General features: G+C 39.5%; 2 protein-coding genes and 1 long non-coding RNA gene across 3 annotated transcripts in view; 1 reads left to right on the forward strand and 2 right to left on the reverse strand.

The window, feature by feature from the left end:
* The window catches only part of LOC117523387, a 17,349-nt gene extending 4,747 nt beyond the window's left edge, over window positions 1–12,602 (reverse strand). The window contains exons 1-2 of the long non-coding RNA XR_004564490.1: window positions 12,477–12,602; window positions 296–298 (exon numbers count right to left, since the gene is read on the reverse strand). This is a non-coding gene — a long non-coding RNA (uncharacterized LOC117523387). The remainder of the gene's footprint in view (window positions 1–295; window positions 299–12,476) is intronic.
* The window catches only part of ppp2r2d (protein phosphatase 2, regulatory subunit B, delta), a 29,585-nt gene extending 15,934 nt beyond the window's left edge, over window positions 1–13,651 (forward strand). The window contains exons 3-10 of the mRNA XM_034184879.1: window positions 3,920–4,017; window positions 4,119–4,284; window positions 4,393–4,505; window positions 4,596–4,773; window positions 4,890–5,054; window positions 11,182–11,351; window positions 11,698–11,789; window positions 12,564–13,651. Coding sequence (XP_034040770.1) covers window positions 3,920–4,017; window positions 4,119–4,284; window positions 4,393–4,505; window positions 4,596–4,773; window positions 4,890–5,054; window positions 11,182–11,351; window positions 11,698–11,789; window positions 12,564–12,843 — 1,262 coding nt within the window. The 3' untranslated portion in view covers window positions 12,844–13,651. The remainder of the gene's footprint in view (window positions 1–3,919; window positions 4,018–4,118; window positions 4,285–4,392; window positions 4,506–4,595; window positions 4,774–4,889; window positions 5,055–11,181; window positions 11,352–11,697; window positions 11,790–12,563) is intronic.
* Window positions 13,652–14,183: 532 nt separating this feature from the next.
* bnip4 (BCL2 interacting protein 4) lies at window positions 14,184–21,735 on the reverse strand. Its single transcript, XM_034184885.1, has 6 exons — window positions 21,581–21,735; window positions 19,030–19,195; window positions 18,881–18,941; window positions 18,639–18,745; window positions 15,730–15,879; window positions 14,184–14,776 (listed from the first exon to the last, which is right to left on the reverse strand). The coding sequence occupies exons 1-6, from the start codon at window positions 21,621–21,623 to the stop codon at window positions 14,734–14,736; spliced, it is 570 nt and encodes a 189-aa protein (XP_034040776.1). The 5' UTR covers window positions 21,624–21,735; the 3' UTR covers window positions 14,184–14,733.
* Between the last annotated feature and the right edge of the window lie 4,643 nt (window positions 21,736–26,378).

Here is a 26,378-nt window from a genome sequence, read left to right on the forward strand (position 1 = left end):
GGGTGTGTGTGTGTGTGTGTGTGTATATATGTGTATGGGTGTGTGTGTGTGTATGGTGTGTGTGTGTATATGTGTATGGGTGTGTGTGTGTGTGTGTGTATGGGTGTGTGTGTATATGTGTGTGTGTATGGGTGTGTGTGTATATGTGTGTGTGTGTGTGTGTGTGTGTGTGTGTGTGTGTGTGTGTGTGTGTGTGTGTGTGTGTGTGTGTGTGTGTGTGTGTATTTAGTTAGTTACAGGCTTAGCTGTTGCCCTAAGAGGTTGGTCTTGTGAGTAATGTATGCATAAAGCCCACTCTCTGTTATGGGAAATGAAGTGTTCTTAAGCTCCTTCTGTGTTAGCAGTGTGTGCATGGTTCCTTTTTTTATGAACGGGACCAGCACGAGTGATTTAGTGTCTGCGACTGAATTGCATGTCCAGCCTGCAGCGGCCGGTTTCCGAGTGCTAGCTACCAGCCTGATACTGTGAAATGCATGTGTTGCTGAAAGTGAGAAATAAAGGCCAGGTTCACGGAAGAAGCTGCAATGTGCACGCCTGTCTGTCTGCAGTCCACACATCAGAGTTAACACCCCGTTTAAAGAGTCCGTAACCGAGGTGCGATCAAAAAATGGCCACTGCGCACAGTCACTCTCACAGACTCCCACTGGGGTTGCAGACTGGTCACAGTGGGGTCTTCATGGTGGGAAAAAGATTTCTCTTGGTCTCCATCACTCCCCATCAGTCTCACACAGGTGTGCGAGTGTATTGAACTGTTTAAAACACTTGCACAAGCTGTGTGGCCGCTTAACAGATACACTGGTCTCATAATTGGTCTTGATAAACTCTCATGTCTCAACTTGATCTTACGGGTCATAATAGACTCTCAATTGACTCTGCATGGGGTTGCATCATTGCTTGTGGATATTAACACATTTTTCACTCGAACAATTCAGTTGCAATGCAAGTTTGGTGTAACGCAAATAACAAATCACAACAGGGATCAACCAAGACTTGCAAGAGTTGACAATATGTCTTTATCTTATAGGTCTTAGTCCGGTGTAAATGGGCATACCCAGATGTATAAAGCCAGTTACCAGCTGGTAATGCCCACAGACCCCCTCTAGTAATTTTGGGTTTCAGCTTTTTTCATTTTTCACCACTTTCATCCCTATTTCCAGGGGAGTCCTGGCCAAGATTGGCAGCAGCAAATAAAAAGCACAGTTACACATTTACACAAACAAAAAGCTGATAAAAATGTAAATTATTTCTGAGGGTGAGCTTCAGAAGGCAGCTAACACTTGAACTCTTTGCTAGTCAACCGAGTAAGACTTAGACAAACTAACACTGCTGGAAGTGGGATAGAGGCTGTAAAAATTATTTAATAAAAGTTGATTAAATGCACACCCTAAAATAAATTAATTTCATGATCCCAAAGCAAAAAATGAGTTTTCACCATGTTTTTTAGAGATGTGAATCGTACAACAACTCACGATTCAATTCGATTCCGATTCTTGGGGTGAGAATGTGATTCAGAATTGATTTTCGATTCAAAGAGCTCTGAGAAATAGTTATATTACGTAAAAATGTTTATGTTTAAGAAAATGCAGCTTTACATGGTTAATCAAGTCATTCTAGATGTAAATTTACTTATCTGCTTTGCTCGTTCGGAGTTGGCTGGCAGCTTAGCGAAGCGCTGGTCAGTAGTTGGCAGATACCGCTGCTCCCCTCTTTTAGCTCTGGGTGATAGCGTAGCATGTGGGCTTGCGGATTTGAAGTGTTTCCAAAGTACTTGATTTTCATTTTGCAGATTTTGCACACTGCATAAGTCATGTCAAGCTCCTTCTTACGCAGGAAATAATAAAATCCAAAATGCGCCCAAATATTTGCCTTAAGCAAAGACGGTGCTGGCTGAATTAGCTCTTCGTCCGCCATGCTAAGCTGCAGCTCATGAATGTTTGAAGCACACCGGACCCTCCCCTTACAGGGACGCTGTCATACGGAAGCCGTTGCCTGACAAACAGTACACGCAGCGAGTAAGCAAGAAAATGTTTTAAAAAATGCTTTTTAAAAATCTATTCTTGGACATTTTGGATCGATTAAGAATCGCGATTCGGACATGAATCGACCTCCCCCCTAATGTTTTTCCTCATTGTTTCCACATTTTACCTGTGATGACATCATCGGCGTACACAAGTAGTAGTCACGTGACAATGATACTAGTTTGAGAGTTTGCAGTACAGATGTTGTGCACAAAGCTGAACAGATCTGGTGCTAAATGGGTGTGTTATTTGTGGTGAAATCAGACATTTTATTGAAATGGGCATTCCGATGAGCATAATATTCATCTCATTCTTGCATACACCTACTCCCTCTTCGGACAGAATTTAACGTGTAACACCCTAAGCGTTCTGATGAGTACGGTATTTAAAAACTACAAAAATACAATAATAGATACAACTGAGAGACTGTTGTTAATGTGACAACTGCGTTAATATTGATGCAGCTACGGTAAAATCACAGTCTGAGTGGAGGAAAGGCAGCAAACAGCCTGTTTAAAACAAAAAACAAAACAGTCTTGTGGAGAGACTGTAGCTCCCGCTGTCGCTGTGCACTCACGCAGCCTGGACAGTCGTGTGCCCTTCTGCAAACAGATATGGCCGGTGCAAAAAGAATCTCTGTTCATGTCAAGAGTTGTCTTTTCCCTGTGCAGCCTTGACCCCACTGAACCAAGTGGTGCACTCAAAGCGTGTGCACAACTGAGGTGGCTGAAAGTCCACATCTCCGCAAAAATAACATGCATTTCCGAGCATCTGCTTATGGGTGGGATGCATGTATTTATCCTGAAAGGGTTACAATTAAAATTATTATTGTTATTTTCCTCATCAGACAGTATAAACATCCTCATTTCTTACTGGGGTTAAATGTTTTTGCTTTTTTGTTTGTTTTTATCGTGTGTGTGTGTGTGTGTGTGTGTGTGTGTGTGTGTGTGTGTGTGTGTGTGTGTGTGTGTGTGTGTGTGTGTGTGTGTGTGTGTGTACTTCTGTTTTGTTTTTTTGTTTGTTTTTAACTAAGGCTATGTTTATTCACCGATATGGCTCATAGTGCAATTTAAAAAAATTATTTTGTTTTGAAATATGTAAAACGTGGGACACGTGTTGTTTTGCTTTGAGAACCACAAGCAGAAGTTCCTTATTTTCATTACTATTTTTTTTCTTGTGTTTTGTAAGCTGATCCAAAAAATGAGCTGATCCCTGGGTAAAAAAAAACATGTAACCGAACCATGGCTTTCGTGATACATGACACCCCCAATGTACATGCGAACCGTGCATTCTCACTTTGATGCAGATTTTGATAATCGGTCTTCTGGGTTATGATCTGTAACAGTGAAAATAAAAATAAATGCTTGTCAATCCACAGTTGATCTCCCTTGGATGTTCAGAATGTCTGAAGAAAATCCATAAAATTCTTGTTAAGATAGGTTGCGCTCTTATTAAAATACATTTTATTCAAGTTTAATTTGTAGCAAGGATGTGTTGCTTCTAGTTCTATTAAGATAAAGTAATTACAAGTACAACAAGTTTTGCGTGTGTTGAGATACAATTGTGAGGTTATCAGATGAAATCTATCTTTCAAGTTGTGATATTAAACATGTTCTGGGCACAGTGGAGGTTGATTGATTTTAATAAACACTCAGTTTAATTGATGGTGCTTTTCCTGTATGTGTTGTGAAAAATGTGTATTTACTGAGATGTTGTTTCCCAGCTTTAATGCAGTTGAAGCTGAATGGATTGATTGTTGTTACCAGATAGTTGTGAATTGGAAGTGCCCGCCTTTGCATGTAGAACTGGAATTAATGCAAATGTGCAAAACAACATAGTTTCCTTCTGTCATTAAATTGGTGCACTTGACAGCTGATCCATTCCTTTGTGTTTGTTTGCAGCTGACATAATATCTACAGTCGAATTCAACTATTCTGGAGACTTGCTTGCAACTGGAGATAAAGGAGGCAGAGTAGTGATATTTCAACATGAACAAGAGGTGAGACTCATCCAGAATGATGGACCATTTCACAAACTGTCACTAGCATTATGTGCTGACCTATTTTTTATTTTTGTTTTTCATTCCTGTCGTCCTCCCAGTCTAAGAATCGTCCACACCTGCGTGGGGAGTACAACGTCTATAGCACTTTTCAGAGTCATGAGCCAGAATTTGACTATTTGAAAAGTTTAGAAATTGAGGAAAAAATTAATAAAATAAGATGGCTACCCCAACAAAATGCTGCTCACTTTCTACTTTCTACGAATGGTAGGATCATATTTTTTTTTCTGCAGATTTCATGATGGTGGGGGGGGTCCAAACTATTGCAGAGTTATTGTTTTTCATAATTTGAAACTCTGTTCTGTTTTTGTTTAGATAAAACTATCAAATTGTGGAAAATAAGTGAAAGGGATAAACGAGCAGAAGGTTACAACCTGAAAGAGGAAGACGGACGAATCAGAGATCCCTTTAGAATCACCTCTTTACGGGTTTGTTGGAGAATATTTTTGACTCTTCAGTAGTATCTTTTAAACAACTTCTTTTTTAATTTATATTTCCCCCCCCCCTCTTCCACTCAGGTACCAGTACTGATGCCAATGGATCTAATGGTAGAAGCAAGCCCGCGGAGGATCTTTGCAAATGCACACACCTATCACATTAATTCCATTTCTGTAAATAGTGATCATGAAACGTACCTCTCTGCAGATGACCTAAGAATAAATCTATGGCACTTGGAAATCACAGACAGAAGTTTTAGTATCCTTTTTCTTGAACAGCGAGTGAATCTTAGACATGTGGCCTAACGCGGGCTTAATTGTGTCTGCACTGTGAACGTACACAAGGCTGCTAATTCCTTAACAGTGTGCTCCCAGATATTGTAGACATCAAGCCCGCCAACATGGAGGAACTGACAGAAGTAATCACAGCTGCCGAGTGCCATCCACACCAGTGTAATGTATTTGTGTACAGCAGTAGCAAAGGCACCATCCGCCTGTGTGACATGAGAGCAGCAGCGCTCTGTGATAGACACTCAAAGTGTAAGTACATCTGTCGAAGTGTTGTAAAAAAAGTTGACATGGAAATGGACTGTGTGTGTATATAATATACACATACATACACTCAACAAAAATATAAACGCAACACTTTTGGTTTTGCTCCCCTTTTGTATGAGATGAACTCAAAGATCTAAAACTTTTTCCACATACACAATATCACCATTTCCCTCAAATATTGTTCACAAACCAGTCTAAATCTGTGATAGTGAGCACTTCTCCTTTGCTGAGATAATCCATCCCACCTCACAGGTGTGCCATACCAAGATGCTGATTAGACACCATGATTAGTGCACAGGTGTGCCTTAGACTGCCCACAATAAAAGGCCACTCTGAAAGGTGCAGTTTTGTTTTATTGGGGGGGATACCAGTCAGTATCTGGTGTGACCACCATTTGCCTCATGCAGTGCAACACATCTCCTTCACATAGAGTTGATCAGGTTGTCAATTGTGGCCTGTGGAATGTTGCTCCACTCCTCTTCAATGGCTGTGCGAAGTTGCTGGATTTTGGCAGGAACTGTTACACGCTGTCGTATACACCGGTCCAGAGCATCCCAAACATGCTCAATGGGTGACATGTCCGGTGAGTATGCCGGCCATGCAAGAACTGGGACATTTTCAGCTTCCAAGAATTGTGTACAGATCCTTGCAACATGGGGCCGTGCATTATCCTGCTGCAACATGAGGTGATGTTCTTGGATGTATGGCACAACAATGGGCCTCAGGATCTTGTCACGGTATCTCTGTGCATTCAAAATGCCATCAATAAAATGCACCTGTGTTCTTCGTCCATAACAGACGCCTGCCCATACCATAACCCCACCGCCACCACGGGCCACTCGATCCACAACATTGACATCAGAAAACCGCTCACCCACACGACGCCACACACGCTGTCTGCCATCTGCCCCGGACAGTGTGAACTGGGATTCATCCATGAAGAGAACACCTCTCCAATGTGCCAAACGCCAGCGAATGTGAGCATTTGCCCACGTTACGACGACGAACTGGAGTCAGGTCGAGACCCCGATGAGGACGACGAGCATGCAGATGAGCTTCCCTGAGACGGTTTCTGACAGTTTGTGCAGAAATTTTTTGGTTATGCAAACCGATTGTTTCAGCAGCTGTCCGAGTGGCTGGTCTCAGACGATCTTGGAGGTGAACATGCTGGATGTGGAGGTCCTGGGCTGGTGTGGTTACACATGGTCTGCGGTTGTGAGGCTGGTTGGATGTCGTGCCAAATTCTCTGAAACGCCTTTGGAGACGGTTTATGGTAGAGAAATGAACATTCAATACACGAGCAACAGCTCTGGTTGACATTCCTGCTGTCAGCATGCCAGTTGCACACTCCCTCAAATCTTGCGACATCTGTGGCATTGTGCTGTGTGATAAAACTGCACCTTTCAGTGGCCTTTTATTGTGGGCAGTCTAAGGCACACCTGTGCACTAATCATGGTGTCTAATCAGCATCTTGATATGGCACACCTGTGAGGTGGGATGGGTTATCTCAGCAAAGGAGAAGTGCTCACTATCACAGATTTAGACTGGTTTGTGAACAATATTTGAGGGAAATGGTGATATTGTGTATGTGGAAAAAGTTTTAGATCTTTGAGTTCATCTCATACAAAATGGGAGCAAAACCAAAAGTGTTGCGTTTATATTTTTGAGTGTGTATATGTATATGTGTGTGTATGTATATGTGCTTTACAGTTATGCCTCAAATTCACAGAGACATGCTCACTACACACTGGGAGCAACTTGGGGATTTAAGGACCTTGCCCAGGGGCCCTTAGTGATTTTCTGCTTTTTGGCTGGGGTTTGAACCGAAGATCCTCTGGTCTGAAGCCCAACTCTTATCCACTAGACCATCACTTGGCACATTTGATAAATGCAGTGCATAAATGTTGCACCAGCCTCATTTGCATAATGCAATGTTCACATGTTGGTCGTATCTGCCAAAAGGGAAACTGGATATGTTTTCCATGAGGCGATGACAGACAAATGTGAAATTTTCAAAGTTTTCTGTTTGCTGCAGCATCAAGGACAAAGAACAATCCAAATGTTACACCTTTTAACAATGGGAAGCAAAAAATAACAACAAAAAAATTATTCGTGTGTAGAAACATTAGATTCTATATCAGGTAAATGGGAGCAATTTCTGATATTGCAAAGAGAAATTAATGTAGCATTTACACAATGTTGACATTCTTTAAGGAACCATCAGAGCCCAGAGCTGGAATCAGTGCATCAGTGTGTTGGTTTTATGTAATAAATAAATTACAGCGCTCACAAAGTGCTGTGTGATTGTGCTAAAAATACCAAACTTGTGCCATTTCCCGGTAGTTCTTAATTTTAATTATTTTATTGTTTCATGTTCTGTACTGTGTTAACTTAAAATAATTAATGCTGCGATTCCACACACTTAGATACAGTAGGTGGCAGCATGCACCTCCTGAAGTTTTTGTTTTCAGATTGGTGGATGACATGAGCAAGACTTTAAGGAGAGTGCCTTAAAACAGTGATTGATTTGTCTTATCTTTTAGAAGTCACTCGCATCTCATAATGCTGTGGTAACGTCTAACGTTAGAATGACCGAATACCTCAATTTATTTAAATTTCAGTTTATTTTCATTTATATAGCACCAAATCACAACAGAGTTGCCTCAAGGCGCTTCACACAAGTAAGGTCGAACTTTACTAACCCCCAGAGCAGCAGTGGTAAGGAAAAACTCCCTCTGAGGAAGAAACCTCAAACAGACCAGACTCAAAGGGGTGACCCTCTGCTTGGGCCATGCTACAGACATAAATTACAGAACAATTCACAAACGAATATACAGGAAATGCAGTTGGTGCACAGGACAGGAGGGTCTCCGGCACAAATACCACACCCATCTCTGGATGGAGCTACACCTTAAACAGAGAGAAAAAATTTAATCAGGCATCAGAAAAACAAGAAATACAGTATAATTTGCCAGCATTAAACAACAAGAAATACGAGAAATACTAAGGTGATTGCCAGCCACTATCCCTAAGCTTCACTACAAGACCCAGAATTTAAGTAAAGTTGAGGCTGCGGCACGCTCTGTTTCCTAATAAAATGAATAAAGAGTAAAATGTGTAGAACTATACTATGCCAGTATTCTAGCCATACAAAAGTGAAAATAAGTGCATCTTAAGTCTGGACTTGAAAGTCTCCACAGAATCTGTTGTTGATGCTTCATTCCACAGAACATGGGCACGATAAGAGAAAGCTCTATGACCCGCAGACTTCTTATTCAACCTAGGGACACAAAGTAGTCCTGCACCCTGAGAACACAAAGCACGGGCCGGTACGTAGGGTCAGCTAGGTAGGGAGGTGCCAGTCCGTGAACAATTTTATAGACTAGTTGCAGAACCTTAAAATCTGATCTCACTGGGACAGGAGGCCAGTGAAGGGATGCCAAAATGGGTGTAATGTGGTTGAACGTTCTGCTTCCTGTCAAAAGTCTGGCTGCAGCATTTTAAACCAGTTGGAGAGCCCTAATGCTGGACTGCGGTAAACAAGAAAATAGAACATTGCAGTAGTCATACCTCCTTTGTAATAATATGACTTGTGCAGGTATTTGGCCTCCTGCAGTGTTTCTCAAATTTTTTTCAAGCTAAGGATCATTTAAATGATTAAAATAAATGAATAATAAAATGTACAAAAAAATAAATAAAATCACAGACCACCTAATTCCTTAAATATCCTAAAACATGACTGCTTACCATTACAACAGTATGTTACCATCTATTACACTTTGGAATACTTTTTAAACAATTTGAGAAACACTTCTAAGGTAAAATATATTTTACCAATAACAGACCACCAGTCGTCCGCAGACCACTCTTTGAGAAAGGCTGGCCTAACACATCATCTAAGATACATGTTCTCAAGTGAGGGGGAGGTTTACCTACACAAAAAGCTACTGCACCAAGTGCTGCCTTCGCTATGGACACAGGCACGCATAATGAACTACACATGAAAGGTTGTTTATGATGTAGATGTTGTACAGAATGCTTAAACTGCATTATATCTTTTTATTATAGCTTAAATATAGTTTGACTAAATACCATATGAAAACAATTGTATTTAACACTATCAGCTATCGTCTGCTCCTGTTTTGCTATATTGACTGATATATCTGGTTTTCTACCTTGAACATGTGAATGCAGCATAAGTCTGTCTGCAGTGTTAAGGTTTTTCTGCACAGCCAATGGCTGTTTTCTGTGTAATTGGGCAGCACAGTTTTATTTGAGGGCGGGCGCTAAAGGGGTAAAATATGACACATATGATGTAATTTCTTTACTTCTGGGGACAGAAACACGGCACTTTGAGTTTTTGGGCAAATTACACACAAAGAGAAATTGTAAAGGAAAAGTGATTATGCTGTGGAAAATGGACATGTGTTGCGGTTTATGACCCGGAGCTCAAGCGTCTCAAAGCGGTTGTGCAGGCAAGAGACCGCAGCTATTCTGGTTAGCTGTGTAGGCTAACACTCACTGACACGACCGCTCCCATTTATGTCATATAGGATTCTCCCCTGGGAACCAGAAAAAAAAACTGCACCTTTCACGACTGCTTCAGTGATTGCAACAGAAAAACAAAACACTACACCAATTTCCTGTTACAACTGACACTGTTTGTGGGTGGAGTGTGAGAGTAGCGTAAACTATTCGGTGGATGGGGGTTTCAGTGGAAACCATCTTAAACCGGCAGGTCCGCTAGGTGACGGCGAGTATGCTTTTAAGTTAACTGAGCTGGGCTGAATGGTTTGTGATGAAACTCCCACACTCCACCCGGGGATTCTCTGCCATGTTCATGCCGGTTGTCCCCATATGTGGTCAAATCCCGCAATATCGTGAAGGGGTTCAAACGAGCCTGCCCTGCCCTATTGTTTGGTGGAATAATGGTATTTTGTGTAGCGAATGAAGTAACACTCCCTTTGTGCACTGAGCTTTTCCGTCCCGTGGTTACATTCACTGTCTGGCCACTGCATTAGATGACAGTGTGTGTGTGTTTACCACATAGTTGTTGTTTTGTTTTGTTTTTGTTTTTGTTTTGTTTTTATGGCGGAAGGTAGTGACTTTCCATTTAACAGAGTGCAACTAATGAAATTAGTAGTCAGTGACTCATACCTGGAATTTCTTCCAAATAAATTACACTTCATAATATTTCTAAATGTATGTTGTTGTTTTTTCCTGAGTTGTGTGATACAAAACAACTTTTGTTGATGGTGCTAGGGGTTGGGTAATCTTTTGATCCTCGCTTGCCAAATAAACACAGACAAGGTCAGTATTCAGATGCCCAGTTTAGGAAAAAGAAAAGAGGAGAAACCAGCAAAAGATAAAGCGACACTCAGAAGTTTCTGTATTCATTTACAATGAACTACTGCCAGCTGGAGTTAACAGCTTTATACTGTTCTTCAGTGTGCCTATGGTAACATACAACAAACAGCATATTAGTGCAAAAAGTTACAGTACTGTCTCACTTAAAATACAGTAAGCAACTGTGGTTTCCAGACTGTTTTTGTAAAAAAAGAAAAATACAGTAAAGTAAATGTTGAGGCTATAATTTACTAATTTAGTAATAACAAATGAATAACTATTTGAAGTATCACAATTTGTAACATTTCAATAAATCACCACTCTTGACTGTTAATGTCTGAAGTCAGTAGTGCCACTCAGAGCAAAACTGATTAGTCTGTAGAAAATGAGCAATATTGGGTACTAATATTTGTTGTTACATTGTTATGCATATATGCTTAAAAAAAGTGGAGATCAGTGTTAAAATAAATTTTCCAGAAAAGGACTTTTTATTTGTTTGTTGTATTGTAACCCTCTAGGTATTGTTTGAGTCTTCGTGTTGTTCAGTTTTATTGTTTGTAACTTTTCACTGATTGTCAAACTTTACTGTCCTGTCCACCACAAAGATCAGGGTTTTTTTTTTTTTCTTCCATTCTTCCCCTTTCTCTACTTTCATCACTGAAGATGGGTTTAATTATTTTCAAAATATCACTTTTTTTTTTTTAGCATAATGTGCAAGTGTGTGTTGACCTGTTGTGATTTTGAAGGATTTGTTTTTCTCTTTTAGTCTTTGAGGAACCTGAGGATCCAAGCAGCCGATCATTTTTCTCTGAGATTATCTCCTCCATCTCAGATGTGAAGTTTAGTCACAGCGGGCGCTATATGATGACACGTGACTACCTCTCAGTCAAAGTTTGGGACCTCAACATGGAGAACAGGCCAGTGGAAACATATCAGGTACTCGTCCTCCTCAGCACCATCTACATGTTAAAAGCTGAGCAAATCTACTTAGAATAAATGCTCCAATTCTCTCTTTAAAAAAAACTGCTGCAGTTCTTATTGTAATCTTTTAATTTTGTTTTACTGACTGAAATTGTCTTGAACGAATTGCTATTGCTGTGTAGTAGCCCTCCCATGCAGCAGGTGGCAGACTGTGCTGCTGTTCTGTAAATGTAATAGAAAAGAACATTCAAACACATTTCACATTGCTTTCTGGGGGGTTTATTTTTACACTGATGTGAAAATGTTTTTGAAAGTTAAAAGGTCATTTGTTGGATAAATAAATTACACTTTTTTTCTTTAGGTCCATGAATACCTTCGCAGTAAACTCTGCTCGTTGTATGAAAACGACTGCATCTTTGACAAGTTTGAGTGCTGCTGGAATGGCAGTGATAGGCAAGTGGTTTTACTGTTTGGCAGAGGGGTTCACCTCACTTCATATTTGTGTGTGTTTATACTTTTTTTGGACATCATTTACAAGATGTATTATAGATTGAATGTCTGATGGATAGGTTTATTGACTTCGCCAAGGAGATGTTTGCGGCACTGCTTGTCTGTTAGCAGGATTCTGCAAAAATGGCTAAACTGATTTTCTTCAGACTTGGAACAATGGTGGGCTTTGAGACAAAGATGAAACTATTAACTTTTGGAGTGGATTCAGTTTAGGAGCTGCAGCCAGGATTTCATTTTTTTTTTTTTTCGTTAGGATTGCAAGAGAGTGCAGATTTTTCAGAATCAGACAACTTTATTAATCCACAAGAGGTAGTTAGGTTCACAGTTACCTGCCTTATTGAACTGTCTAAATAATTAGAGAACAAACAAAATAAGTGCAAGACTTCCATAGCAGCATCCAAATTTTTATAAATTTCTCAATAGAATGCACTGAACTTTAGGGGGAAAAATGAAAAGTGCAAATATGAACATCCCTCTACATATACCTTAATGAATAATGTCCCACATTGCAGTGTTACTGGATAAGAAAATCCTGGCTCCACCCCTAATTGAAATTTAAATTCTTCCTTGGACTGTACCCCAAGAAAATCAGTTTAGTAGTTTCTCTGTAATCCACTGACGAGGTATGACGAGTTCGAGATATGTGTGAACTGTGATGGAGGTTTGCGCTCAGTGAACGCTTCAGCAATCACATTTTTCTTTTCCTTCCTCTTTCAGTGCCATCATGACTGGCTCCTACAACAACTTCTTCCGAATGTTCGACCGTAACACTCGGCGGGACATCACACTGGAAGCGTCCCGGGAGAGCAGCAAACCTCGGGCTACCCTCAAGCCACGCAAAGTGTCCACTGGTGGCAAGAGGAAGAAGGACGAGATCAGTGTGGACAGCCTGGACTTCAACAAGAAGATCCTCCACACTGCCTGGCACCCCAAAGATAATGTGATAGCTGTGGCAGCCACCAACAACTTGTACATTTTCCAGGACAAAATCAACTAGAAGATTAGAGGCTCCAGAGGATAGGGCTTTTACCGTACCTGTGTAGTTAAGCCTACTCTACTTGTCTATCTGTATAAGAAGAAACAGCCTTGTTGTCCTCCTGGTGAAGAATTTGAAAGCACGTGTCTTTTTTTTGCCACAGGAGGTTGATCCATAGGCCTGTTTTATTTTGAGTATGAGCATAGGTTGTTTTTTGCCTTTGGCATTAGGGCAATCAACATGCCCTCCCACCCCTCCCCGACCCAGAAAGCCCAGTTCGGGTCTGTTTGATGGAATGGCACTCCCTAGAGGTCAAACTCTTGAACGTTGGTGTTTGTGTTGACATTTTAAGCCTTCATTTCACGATTTAACGACAGAACTCTTGGAAGCCCTGCAAATGACGTCTTGTCAAAGTTGTAACACATTGTCAGAGATTGCGGGGGGCCCACTGAAGCGTGGATTAACGGCCAATAAGCCTAACTGTAACATTCCCCCATTGGCCATGAATTCAGGTCAAACTACTGGTGGAAGAGGCCATGAATTTGGAAAGTGGACTTTTTTTCTTTTTCTTTCCCGTCCCTTCTGTTACTTTCTCCCTGTCATTACGGCAACATAACTTCACTGACTGTATCTACTCAAGTACACATTGTCATCCACATAATAAAAGAAACTCAAACTACAGATGTGCTTTTTTAAATTTAGATGTATTGAAACACGTTTATTACTTTGCATGTTTTTACGTTGTAGAGAGGTGGAAAATGTCCAGTCACACCACTGTCTTTTGAGGAGATCTCAAGCAAACCTATTGAGTGGAAATTCTATTTTGGAGTTAAAAGCCACTGTTTGGTTTTGTCAGGTTTGTGTCATGATTAATTTATAGGTTGTTTTTTTTTTATTATTATAATAAACACTTTGGGTTGCCTGTGTAAAATTACATGGCATAAGACGGGGCCCAGGACAAAGGGAATCTGCAGCCTTAATATCAATTTTTATCAGTGACCGCTGTAAGTTACATCCCCAAACATTTAGGGAAAAAAAAACTCGTGCATTATATGTTAATTCCTGTTTTATGTCATTATGTCCTCATACACTGCTGCTATATGTGGCTGTCTATTAAAAAGAGGAAAGTGGGTTTAAAAAAAATCACATTGAGGAAGATTGCACAGTTTGTGTGTGAGTGCCTCTGGATCATGTAATAAGTAGAAAATTGAAGACAGGCCTCAAATGTGCCCTTATTTGACATGTCACCCAAATTTAAATTGCAAGAAGCAAAATGTGGATCTCATCTCTTGCTGTGAATGCAGAAATGAAGGTTGGCAACAAAACATACTGATATCAAAACAATGCATTGTCTTTGTCCATTGAGTCCCAACATGGTGGCAATGTATTCACTTGTTTATTATTTTGACCAAAGTTCAATAAAATTTTAATTGTGTTCATCTGCATGCAGTCCTTTCCTTTGAACAGTGAGCTCCGATGATATTCCTCCAACAGCTCAACAGAAAGCCTAGTGGTCCACTTTTATTGGATATACTGAATACTCATCCATACTCAGTGGTTCACATTTGTTAATTATGCTTGATCATTTTCCTGGATAAGTCTGTAATCAAAAAGCAATTTCTCTATGCTGAAAGAAGTTACTGATGTATGATTTTTTTATAACATGCAGGATGCAGCAAAATGGTTGTCAGGTGCAGCAACAACTGCAGCAGAGGATTGGTCACTGCTGCATAATGATGGGGTTAGGATTGTTCGATGGCAATGACCAATCCTCAGCTACATGCGGATGCAGGCAGGGCACGGAAACTGAAGTGTGGGGTGTCGCCATGCCTCCCTGGATCATCCAAAATCCTTCCTTCAGGTATGTTGAAGCTGGTCATAAAGTGGCCTGGTGTCACAATACCAGTATGCTCAGTAGGTGTGGGGAGCAGTCAGGCGCTTCCCAATATATATCCTAAAATGACAAAAAAAAAAAGTTGTAAAATTCATGGGAACAAGATTTAACAAGTCTCCAGAAATCTCTTAGAAAATGATTAAGATCACAGCTTTCCAAACATTTTGGAACAAAATCTCAATGGCTTCAGTTTATACTGCGACAAATGATGTTTTCAGACAACTTTATTGATCCCAAAAATGGGCAATTACGTTGACACTCCAATTACCTCAGAATACAGCAATTAATCCACAATTGTTTACCGTAATAATGGCACACATCAAAATTAAAGACAACGCATATACATGACATTGTTTGTGCACTAAACTTGAGGCAGTCCGACATCCGAATTGAGGCAAAGTGGGCGAAGGCCACTGCAGGCTCACTGTTGCGACAATTTAACTGGATTAAAAAAAAAAAAAAAAAAATCAGCCAAAGGTCACTAATTTGGGGGAAGGTCAAGGACATTAGATGCAGATGTCAGACTGCTTTAGCCTTTACCGTCTTCATTCCCGTGGGTACTATTGCATAGTATTCTTAAAATTTAAAGCCAACTAACTTGTTTTCATGCAAATATGCAGAGAGCATGTGCAGCACGATACACGTGCAACCTCTGTGAGCAGAGCAATAAAAATAGACCAAAAATGTGCAGACTGCCCAGATTTTAAGATGGAATTTTTTTTTTTTTTTTTGTAAAGATCTAATTGGTGAAGCAACAAAGGTTTAGTCTGCCCCAGAGATTTGACATAACATGAAATATAATTAATTGCACTTGACGTGTCATCTGATGACAGGTCAGTTGTCTGATTATGGTCCCTTTAAAAAAAAAAAAATGGGTAAGTTACACACAAAAATGTGCTCAAGCTCCTTTTTATTTTAGGCAACACCTTTCTGTTCCTCCTATAAACCTACACTTATTCCCTGAAGGTATTCAAGACCTCGCCAAAGTTACGAGATTAAATGTCGTTTCTTACCCGAGGCCAATCGCAAATATGTGAGAGATGATTAATGAGGGAAGGAAAAGCTTCAGGAAGCCAGCAGAGAAGACACCTCCCTTCTTCATGACGCTGGTGTTCCTGATGCTGAGAGAAGTCGAGCGCTTAGGATGCTTCAGCAGGAACTCCCTACAGAGAAGAGGATTAATGTTTCATTACAATGAATACATTAAAATAAATGAGTGCCTGCTTAATGTCACAGTGACACATCTGCATGCAGACATCTGACCTTCCAGGAACTATAATTACTAATATATATATATATATATATATATATATATTAAAAAAAATCTAATCAAGCTAATCTGAGATGGACAATTGAATTTGAGAAAAAAAAAATACACACACACACACACATACAGTATAGTGTGACTCATTTTTCTGGATGCATCAACACTTGTATTCTGATATTTTGACCGTTATGTTAATGTACAAAGCAGCATTGTCCAGCAGACAGAGGCAGTGAAAATTAAAGAAACCGACAAGCTCATTTAATGTAATTTCACCCTCACATATATTTAGATAAAAGCAGAATCTGCTCCTAATTCCCATCATGCATGTGAAAAGATGATTCCCCACAAACTTTATACACTGCAAAAGCAAAACTTTTTCTATTGATCTGGTGAATTAAAGTTAACCATATTTTAACCAGTTCATTATCATTATGTGCCCTTTTAATTTAGAGACTTACAAGATATTAGGATTTTTTGCTTCTGAGTTGTCATATGAAACTGGATGGGTTGGACTACTTCATTCCTTGCATTTTACAGGCCTGATGCTGCACTTCACCGCATCCACCACTCCGGGTCCTGGATGTCAACTATCCAGTGCAGAAAACTATTCCTCTGTCACAAAATTAACCGCCCATCTGCTGCAACCAGGTTCAATGTGGGCGTCACCTTGGAAAACGTCATCTGCTGGGGTCATCAACACTGAAGCACCTGTATGCTGGATCATTCTACAGAAAAACTTGCTACGTGTTCACAATATCGTAGCTGATGTTCCCTCGCATTGCAAGTGATGCTCCTCATCTCAGGCTCCCTAAGTAAGTGCTCAGATGCAGTGATGCCGGTAACGCGTTACTCTAACCACTTTTTTTTTAGTAACGAGTAATCTAACGCGTTAATCTTTCCAAATCAGTAATCAGATTAAAGTTACTTCTCCAAGTCACTGTGCGTTACTATTATTTTTGCATTGTGGGTCGGTAGCAGCATTAAACTTGGTCCGTGGGCAGGGGTTCGGGGTTCGACTGCACTGCCCACTTTAAGCGAGCTGTGAGCTTTTCATCCACGGTTTTCTACAGCAGCTACGACTTGTCGTCACCTCTTAAAGCGCGGTGATAACAGCACACCTGCACTGAGCTTACCAAAGACATTTTTATGCTTTTTTCTCCTTTATTTAGAATTCTGAGCTGGGCCGCTCCGTATCTGCTGCTAAAAACAGCTGTTCCTCCGCGACGCGTCAACAACTAACACTATTTTCCACTCAAATGCACCTAAACTCTCTTTCTGAGGACCATATGATGTGAAAATGCAATAAAATTTTCTTACCTGTAAATCTGGTCATGTTTTCTGCATAAATAAATGTTATCCATTCTTTGTGCTCAAACGCCAAAGCAGGGGCAAATCCAGATGGAATGGGGGCGTGGGGCAAGGATGTGTCCCCCCTCCCCACAACACCCCTAGATTAAAGGTCCAGTTTTGAAGCCTTTTTTTTTTTTTTTTTACTACAACTGTTAATACTACTTATAATAATAATAATTTCGACAAGTAAAATGTTTAGAGAGAATTTAAATGTTAGAAAAACGTTAGAAAGAATTTAATAGTTACATTTATAAACAATGAAGGTTAGAAATCGCAAGTTTTATTGTTACAGTGCTGTCAACAGTTAAATATGAGGTCAAGAAATAGGTCTTTATTTTACTTTTTATAAAACAAGTATTTATTTTCATTGAAGTCAAGAAAGGGTGACTATAAAGTGAGTTTTGGCAAAACAAGTATCATTGTCATGTTGAGGTGGCAGAGGGTTGTTGTCGGCAGCTGGGGAAAGTAACTAAAAAAGTAACTAGTAATCTAACTTAGTTACTTTTACAATTGAGTAATCAGCAAAGTAACTAAGTTATTTTTTCAAGGAGTAATCAGTAATCAGTAATTGGATTACTTTTTCAAAGTAACTGTGGCAACACTGATCAGATGACACAAAGTCATTCTGGTGGTACCCAAGAATCCTCCAAAGTGACCTAGTGCAAAAGACTAGTTTAGTTTAGTTGTTCTATTAAGTCACTAGTTAGCATACAAGTCTCCCAACCATACAGTAAGACAGGATGTACCAGGACTCTAAAGACTCGAACCTTCATTCTCCTACATTTTAGCATACCTAAACACATATTCCACGATGTCATGACTCCATAAGCGCTTCCCAAGTGTCTCTCCATCTCAAAGTTTGAGGACCCAGAGATATGAATTACTGTAACGAAAAGCAAATGTCTCAACAAGTTCAATACTCTCTGCATACAGATACACTTTTGATGGGCGAGTGCAGGAAGTCATTGAAAGCCTAGATCTTGGCCTTAATCCAGGACAATGGCAAACCCAAACACTCGAATTCCTCACTCAGCTTCTCAAGTATAATCTGGGTATCCATTTATTCCACAAAGATCACAGTATCGTCTGCAAAGTTGAGCTCAGTAAACCTTTCCTCACCCACAAAGGCAACTAAGCGTTTGGTTTCTATCAACCTGACCAACACCAAATCCATGCAGGCACTGAACAGTGTGGGAGCCTAGCACACATTCCTGAAGAACACCAGTTTTTCCACTGGGAAAAATTCAGAGTTTCTGTAACAAGTCTATAAAAATTACACACACATTAACAAATTTGGCTACATACTTTGGTGGACTGTTCTCGGGTCGACTAGACCAGTCCCAGATCCAATCAGCATTTTTCTTCATCAGGTTCTCCACTTCCCCTCGTCTTTCTTGGAAATCTTCATCCGACTAAAAACACCAATTTTTAGGTGAGCACCGAATTGAGCTACCACTGATATTTACTACTGTTACCATACACTTTTTATGCAACAAAAATAGATGCAATTAAATTAATTTGATTACAAATCAGTCCAGCTGACGTACCTGTGAGCTGTTTCCCTCCGAGCCTCTCCACACCAGCAGTGGCGTCTGAGCTCTCAGTGGGCTGTTGTAAAGCAGAAGGAACACAACCTCTTGGAAATCTGCATAACAAAATCCACCAGGAAAAGACAAGTTCTTCACTTTTTACAAACCTGTTGCACTGTGAGCTTCCTCTGGAGCTGCTCCTGCCTGACTCATGTTGTGCATCTAGTAGCATTTTCTCCATGTCGCCCTCCTGGCTGGACGTGGTGATTTGCTCCTGACTTCCATGACAACTTGTTGCTCGAGAGCCGTTGAAGTGCAGCTCAACCCAGGAACCTTAAATCAGAGCACAGTAAAAGTTTTAACATTATCAGATGACATGATTTGTCAATTAAGTGACTGACAGGAAAAAATAATATACAATTTTGTGTAAACAATGTGGTAATTGATTGACAGTTCAAGTCTAGAAGACAAAAAAAGGCTACATTTTACAGTGTTCCACTGTTTGCTTTTTTCCCCTGCTTTATTTTTAAATTAACTTGGATATAAACAGTTCTACAACACCCATATATAATAGTAAACTGTTTGTATGATGCCTAAAACTGGTATAGAAATGTGAACACTTTCTGATATATTTTACTACTTTATTTACTCCTCTCTGGCAATACTGAGTATCTTAAGTCATCATCTTGGCCTCGAGGGGGAAAAAAAAAAAACAAAACACCATTTTCCCACATTTAATGGACCAAACAATCAGATAAATGGGTTCATTGTTTTTGATTAATCACATATGAAAATAAAAATTTGTTGCAACCTTAGATTCCCCACCAGATATTTATTATTTTACTGCTTTCAAACAGCTTTAAACCAGTAGTAAAGCAGTTTAAATGTGCTTCAACTAGAGACAGTCTGGTTTTAGATTTTAAAACAGGTTTGAAGCTACAACAAAAAAACAGATGGCTTAGTATTCATCGCTGGTTTTAAACAGCTTGAAACCAACATAAACATTGTTTTTAAATGTCATTACCCTTTTAAATTAGAGTTGTCAAGAAAATAAACTGTCTTAAATGAGACAAACAGTAACATATTAAACAAGCGACAGCCGGAGTAAATTTGAGACCATCTAGTTTTATACTGTTATGTTTAACATGTTAAAAAGCTTAATGGAGTCAATTAATCAGTAAGTGAATGCACATTTCCAGACTTAACTCTGTAGAAACTGCATACTGAGCTCTGAAATTTTCAGTTCTGACAAATATATATGAGGAGCACCATAACTCAATAGGACATGTTTGGCCTTGTGTTTGCATGTGACTTGTGAAACCTTGATGCTAATCACAGGGTGCTGGTGACCACAGAAGGCTACGGTTGCTTTTTTTAAATTGCACTTTAACAAATGATACACTAGATTTAAACAGTCTGCAGCATCCCACCATGTGCAAACAAATATCTATGGCTTTTATTGTTATTATACTGATGATGATGACAATAACATTTAATAATAATAAAAATATCTAGAGCACTGCACGCATAGAGCGCAAACCTCCGCCAACACTAATTACCAATTCCGCAAATTTTTAACTTGGAAAACATGTTCAAGGTCAAAGCTGTGTTAGAAGTGGCTTTTCATAAGATAAATCAGATGTGATCAAATGTCAGGAGTATGTATTTAGTTCATGCACTTGAATCAAAGTTTGTTTGTGGTGTTAGGGGGTTTTTTTTCCCCCAACTTTTTCAGTTTCTGAATTCTTTTCAGATAATTTTCACAGAACATTGGTTATTGCTGCTATGCACAATTCATCAATGCTCTTTGGCACTTGGTTTCCATCTGATAACTGGAAGATAGACAAACAGGCATAAAACTGGACCCTCCATCCAATTCTGGTGGTGTAGGTAAATCCATAACAGAAAAATGAGAGTGACTGGGGCACTTTTGACTGAGATATAATGAAAAATGTACACCAAAAGGGATTTTCAATATGAAATTCAAATGTCCACAAAATCCAAAATCTGGATCAAACTTTTCCAGGCAACAGTGAGTGCCATTCTGCATCTCACGTTCAAATATGAGTGACTGGGGCATGTTTGATTAAGATATAATGTAAAATATACATTACATGGGGTTTTCAATGTTAAATTTAAATGGTCACAAAGTCTGTAATATGGATCAGATCCAGATCAAACTTTGGCAGGCAATAAACGATACCATCCCACATAACACTCTCAAATATGGAAGAAATTCGATCTTCTTTGACAGTTATGAATTTTTGAAAATCCGTTCCATGATAAAGGATAGAGATTTTTACAATTTTTCAAGATTTTGCCTGACTTTAACCTTTGACCTATGACCTTGAAAACTGAATCAGTTTTTGCCTGTCAGGATATGAATCTTCAGTAAAAACTTCACAACGACACATGAAAAATCGTGGGTTAGTCTGTTCACACACAGATAAACAAACGGGCGAAACAATAATAATAATAATAATAATGATCACGTCACCCTGAGGTGATGGACCTTTTTTACAAACTAGCCTGACTAATAAGGGACTAAAATAAACACTACTTTCCGGTGATTGGTTATTTTACAAAATCAAAGAACGCTAATTAGCCACGGTAATTAGGAGGTTTTATCTAATTATGAAAGCGTTCCTCGGACTCGCACAGCGATTCGACTAGCTGCTAGGCTAAAGCTGAAAACAAAACGCCGTGTGTATAATTTACCTTGCAAACTCTCGTCAGGCGAAGTATCCTTCTGAAGAGACATTATCCTGATATATATCCACTCGTTTAAGTGACGTTTAGAGACCCAAACTGAACCGAAATGGTGGCAAAATCTGTGTGCAAGCAGCAGCTGGAGCCCCGTCGAGCACAATAACAGTGACGCAACGTTGTGTTTGTTTTGTCGAGCCTGTGATTGGCTGCAGGAAGGAGGTCAGTGCGTCCCGCGTGACACCGTGTCAACATAACGTCTGTGGTCAGACCACCAACTTTACTTTACCGTCATCGTGGATAAACACCACAGTCATGTGTTAGATTAGATCGAAAAACATTTAAACACGAGACAGGAGCTGTTTGTTTTTTCCCCCCCCCATGATTGGATTGATGCACTTCACGCGACTCGACTGTAGGTGGCAGTCGCGAGCAAACAATCAAACTCTGTTATCGTGTCCGATCATGTGATTCATTTGGTGCATTTGTCCTGAAACATCATATACATTCATGTATAACTCTCCCTCAGGTATGTATGTTCCTCAAATTCAGGTCCTCTACCGGAGGGCTGGGACTTTGAGGGTTCTGTGCAGTATGCTCACTGACCAGATGAAGTTGGTTACCAGTTACTATTATTATTATTATTATTATACTATTATTACTTATTCTGCATTTTGTTTTGTTTTTTGTATGAATGGCATCCACATGGATCCACAGAGACGCATAATATAGTAAATCGACACTTAATCGACCGAAAAAAAAAAAACCTCCATTTATTTTCAGTCAATGGAGCTAATCAGGTGTCGGACACATCGGGAATCGAACGTGGTCCACAAAGTGGTAAGTGAACGTGTCTAACTGGTGTACCATCGTATTATATTTATTCTTAAAAACTTGAGAGTATTTTTAAATTGAAAATGTTTAATCAGGAAATGACATATGTATCATTTAAAAGCCGGTATTGTATATCTGTATGAAAAAAAAATCTATAAACTTTCCAAAAACGGTCGAAAAATAATTGGGATATGTCTATTAAGGCACTATTTCTCACTGTGACGTCACCTTTTCTGGGCCTGTGGTTCAACATCCAATCACCGCAGGTTCAGAACCCAATATAGCTTTTTCCCCCCACCCAAACAGTAGAGGTGGGCGATACCGGGAATTTTGGTATTGATCCAATATCAAGTAAATACAGGCCCAGTATTGCTGATATCGATACTGATACAGATACTTTTTCATATTTAAGCTTCATAGATCCAAAGGATCCAAAAGACCAAGGATAGAATTTCGCCGAACAATGTACATGACAACAAAATACTTTATTATCACAATCAATATTTTTGTTTAAAAAATATCACTCAACACAACTTAAAACAAAATCTCCTAAGGTAGAGGGCTGACAAACCACAATACAAGGGTGCACTGCTCCGTGTTGTGTGACACAGCGCAGCGCTGCTCTTACAGACAGAGAGTAGACTTTGATGAATCTGCGTGTGCAGCAGTCAGTGTATGCGGGAGAGAAAAAAAGCTTGAGTATCGATCTTTTTACACGAGGATCGTTCAATAGCATTGGTATCGATATTAGGATCGATCCGCCCACCTGTACCAAATAGCGCGACTATTTAGTCGCCCTTTAAGTGTACACGTTTTTATGTGTGTTCATTATTATTATTATTATTATTATTATTATTATTATTATTATTGCTATTACGGGAAGTCGCTACTACATAACTGATGAACAGTTTAAAAAAGAAACAAAACAGTTCAACATTTCGAGCTGGGGTGGAGTAGATCTAAATAAAAACATTTAAAGTGGATCAAGCTGTGATCATTTTCATTGCTTTTTTATTGTTATTACTATTACTTACTTACTTACTTAATAATACTTACATATTATTAGTATCATTATTAAGTTGGTCTGAATAAGTAACTGTTAACTTGTAACCAACTTCACTCTGGTTCTTAGCTGTTCCTATGATTACACAGTCTTCTGATATTGTGTCTGGAATCTACTGAAGCTATGAACTCTTCCAGTTTGAGGGTTACAGCTCCTAGTGCTCCTATTACCACCACTTTCGACTTTACCTTCCACGTCTGCTCCAGCTGCTCCTCCAGCCCCTGGTACTTCTGGATTTTCTCACAGTCCTTCTTTGTGATGTTGCTGTCGGACGGGATTGCCACATCTGTCACAATTGCAGTCTTCTTTTTCTTGTCAACCACCACTATGTCTGGTTGGCCCGCAACTGCTTGTCTGTCTGGAGTTTGAAGTCCCACAGGACCTTAGCCCTGTCCTTCTCAACCACCTTCAGCGGTGTCTCCCATTGGGATTTGGGAACTTTTAATCTGTATGCGGCGCATATGTTCCTTTACACTATTCCCAACACTTGGTTGTACCACTTGCATCTTGCATCCTGCTACTATGTGTGAAGTTTTGATCACTGGGTATAATGTTGAGTAATGGTTTCTCAGAATGCAAAGAATGGAGAACCATATATATATATATATATATATATATATATATATATATATATATATATATATATATATATATATATATATATATATATATATATATATATATATATATAATGATCTTCTTATGGCCTCGGACATGTAAATGGGAAATCTTCTTCACATACTAAAGTTAATTATGGAGTTCCACAAGGTTCTGTGCTAGGACCAATTTTATTCACTTTATACATGCTTCCCTTAGGTAGTATTATTAGACGGTATTGCTTAAATTTTCATTGTTACGCAGATGATACCCAGCTTTATCCATCCATGAAGCCAGAGGACACACACCAATTAGCTAAACTGCAGGATTGTCTTACAGACATAAAGACATGGATGACCTCTAATTTCCTGCTTTTAAACTCAGATAAAACTGAAGTTATTGTACTTGGCCCCACAAATCTTAGAAACATGGTGTCTAACCAGATCCTTACTCTGTATGGCATTACCCTGACCTCTAGTAATACTGTGAGAAATCTTGGAGTCATTTTTGATCAGGATATGTCATTCAAAGCGCATATTAAACAAATATGTAGGACTGCTTTTTTGCATTTACGCAATATCTCTAAAATCAGAAAGGTCTTGTCTCAGAGTGATGCTGAAAAACTAATTCATGCATTTATTTCCTCTAGGCTGGACTATTGTAATTCATTTTTATCAGGTTGTCCTAAAACTTCCCTAAAAAGCCTTCAGTTAATTCAAAATGCTGCAGCTAGAGTACTAACGGGGACTAGAAGGAGAGAGCATATCTCACCCATATTGGCCTCTCTTCATTGGCTTCCTGTTAATTCTAGAATAGAATTTAAAATTCTTCTTCTTACTTATAAGGTTTTGAATAATCAAGTCCCATCTTATCTTAGGGACCTCGTAGTACCATATCACCCCAATAGAGCGCTTCGCTCTCAGACTGCAGGCTTACTTGTAGTTCCTAGGGTTTGTAAGAGTAGAATGGGATGCAGAGCCTTCAGCTTTCAGGCTCCTCTCCTGTGGAACCAGCTCCCAATTCAGATCAGGGAGACAGACACCCTCTCTACTTTTAAGATTAGGCTTAAAACTTTCCTTTTTGCTAAAGCTTATAGTTAGGGCTGGATCAGGTGACCCTGAACCATCCCTTAGTTATGCTGCTATAGACGTAGACTGCTGGGGGGTTCCCATGATGCACTGTTTCTTTCTCTTTTTGCTCTGTATGCACCACTCTGCATTTAATCATTAGTGATCGATCTCTGCTCCCCTCCACAGCATGTCTTTTTCCTGGTTCTCTCCCTCAGCCCCAACCAGTCCCAGCAGAAGACTGCCCCTCCCTGAGCCTGGTTCTGCTGGAGGTTTCTTCCTGTTAAAAGGGAGTTTTTCCTTCCCACTGTAGCCAAGTGCTTGCTCACAGGGGGTCGTTTTGACCGTTGGGGTTTTACATAATTATTGTATGGCCTTGCCTTACAATATAAAGTGCCTTGGGGCAACTGTTTGTTGTGATTTGGCGCTATATAAAAAAATTGATTGATTGATTGATTGATTGATTGATTGATTGATTGATTGATTGATTGATTGATTGATTGATTGATTGATTGATGTTGGTTGAATGGTTGGTTGGTCTAAATTGATTGGTTGTTGTTGGTTGAATGGTTGGTTGGCTTAGATTGATTGATTGATTGATTGATTGATTGATTGATTGATTGATTGATTGATTGATTGATTGATTGATGTTGGTTGAATGGTTGGTTGGTCTAAATTGACTGGTTGTTGTTGTTTGAATGGTTGGTTGGCTTAAATTGATTGATTGATTGATTGATTGATGTTGATTGTATGTTTGGTTGGTCTAAATTGACTGGTTGTTGTTGGTTGAATGGTTGGTTGGCTTAAATTGATTGATTGATTGATTGATGTTGATTGTATGTTTGGTTGGTCTAAATTGACTGGTTGTGAAAATTGTCTTTTTAGTTTTGTTTTTCAAGTAAGTGTATTATTTATTTATTATATGACTTTATTTGGTGTGTCAAGTTGAGTGTGGGAGCATGCACTGGTGCTGCACTTTGCCATATCCACAACACCAAGGAATCACCTTGGGTCCCAGATAGCAACCACTCAGGCAGACAGCTGGTCTATTCCCACATCTCTAAAATAACCATCTATCTACCGGAGCTAGGTGAAATGTACACGTCCTCTCGGCCTTCTCCAGCGATGTCAGGACCCCAATCCTTGCCACTCAGGCCCCTGTGTGCTAGAAACAGAAACTTGCTATATGGCCAAAATGTCGAAGCTGACACAGACTCGTAATGCATGCCTCATTTAATATGTGAAATTT

This window comes from Thalassophryne amazonica, chromosome 13, assembly GCF_902500255.1.
Source record: "Thalassophryne amazonica chromosome 13, fThaAma1.1, whole genome shotgun sequence".
Lineage (NCBI taxonomy): Eukaryota > Metazoa > Chordata > Actinopteri > Batrachoidiformes > Batrachoididae > Thalassophryne > Thalassophryne amazonica.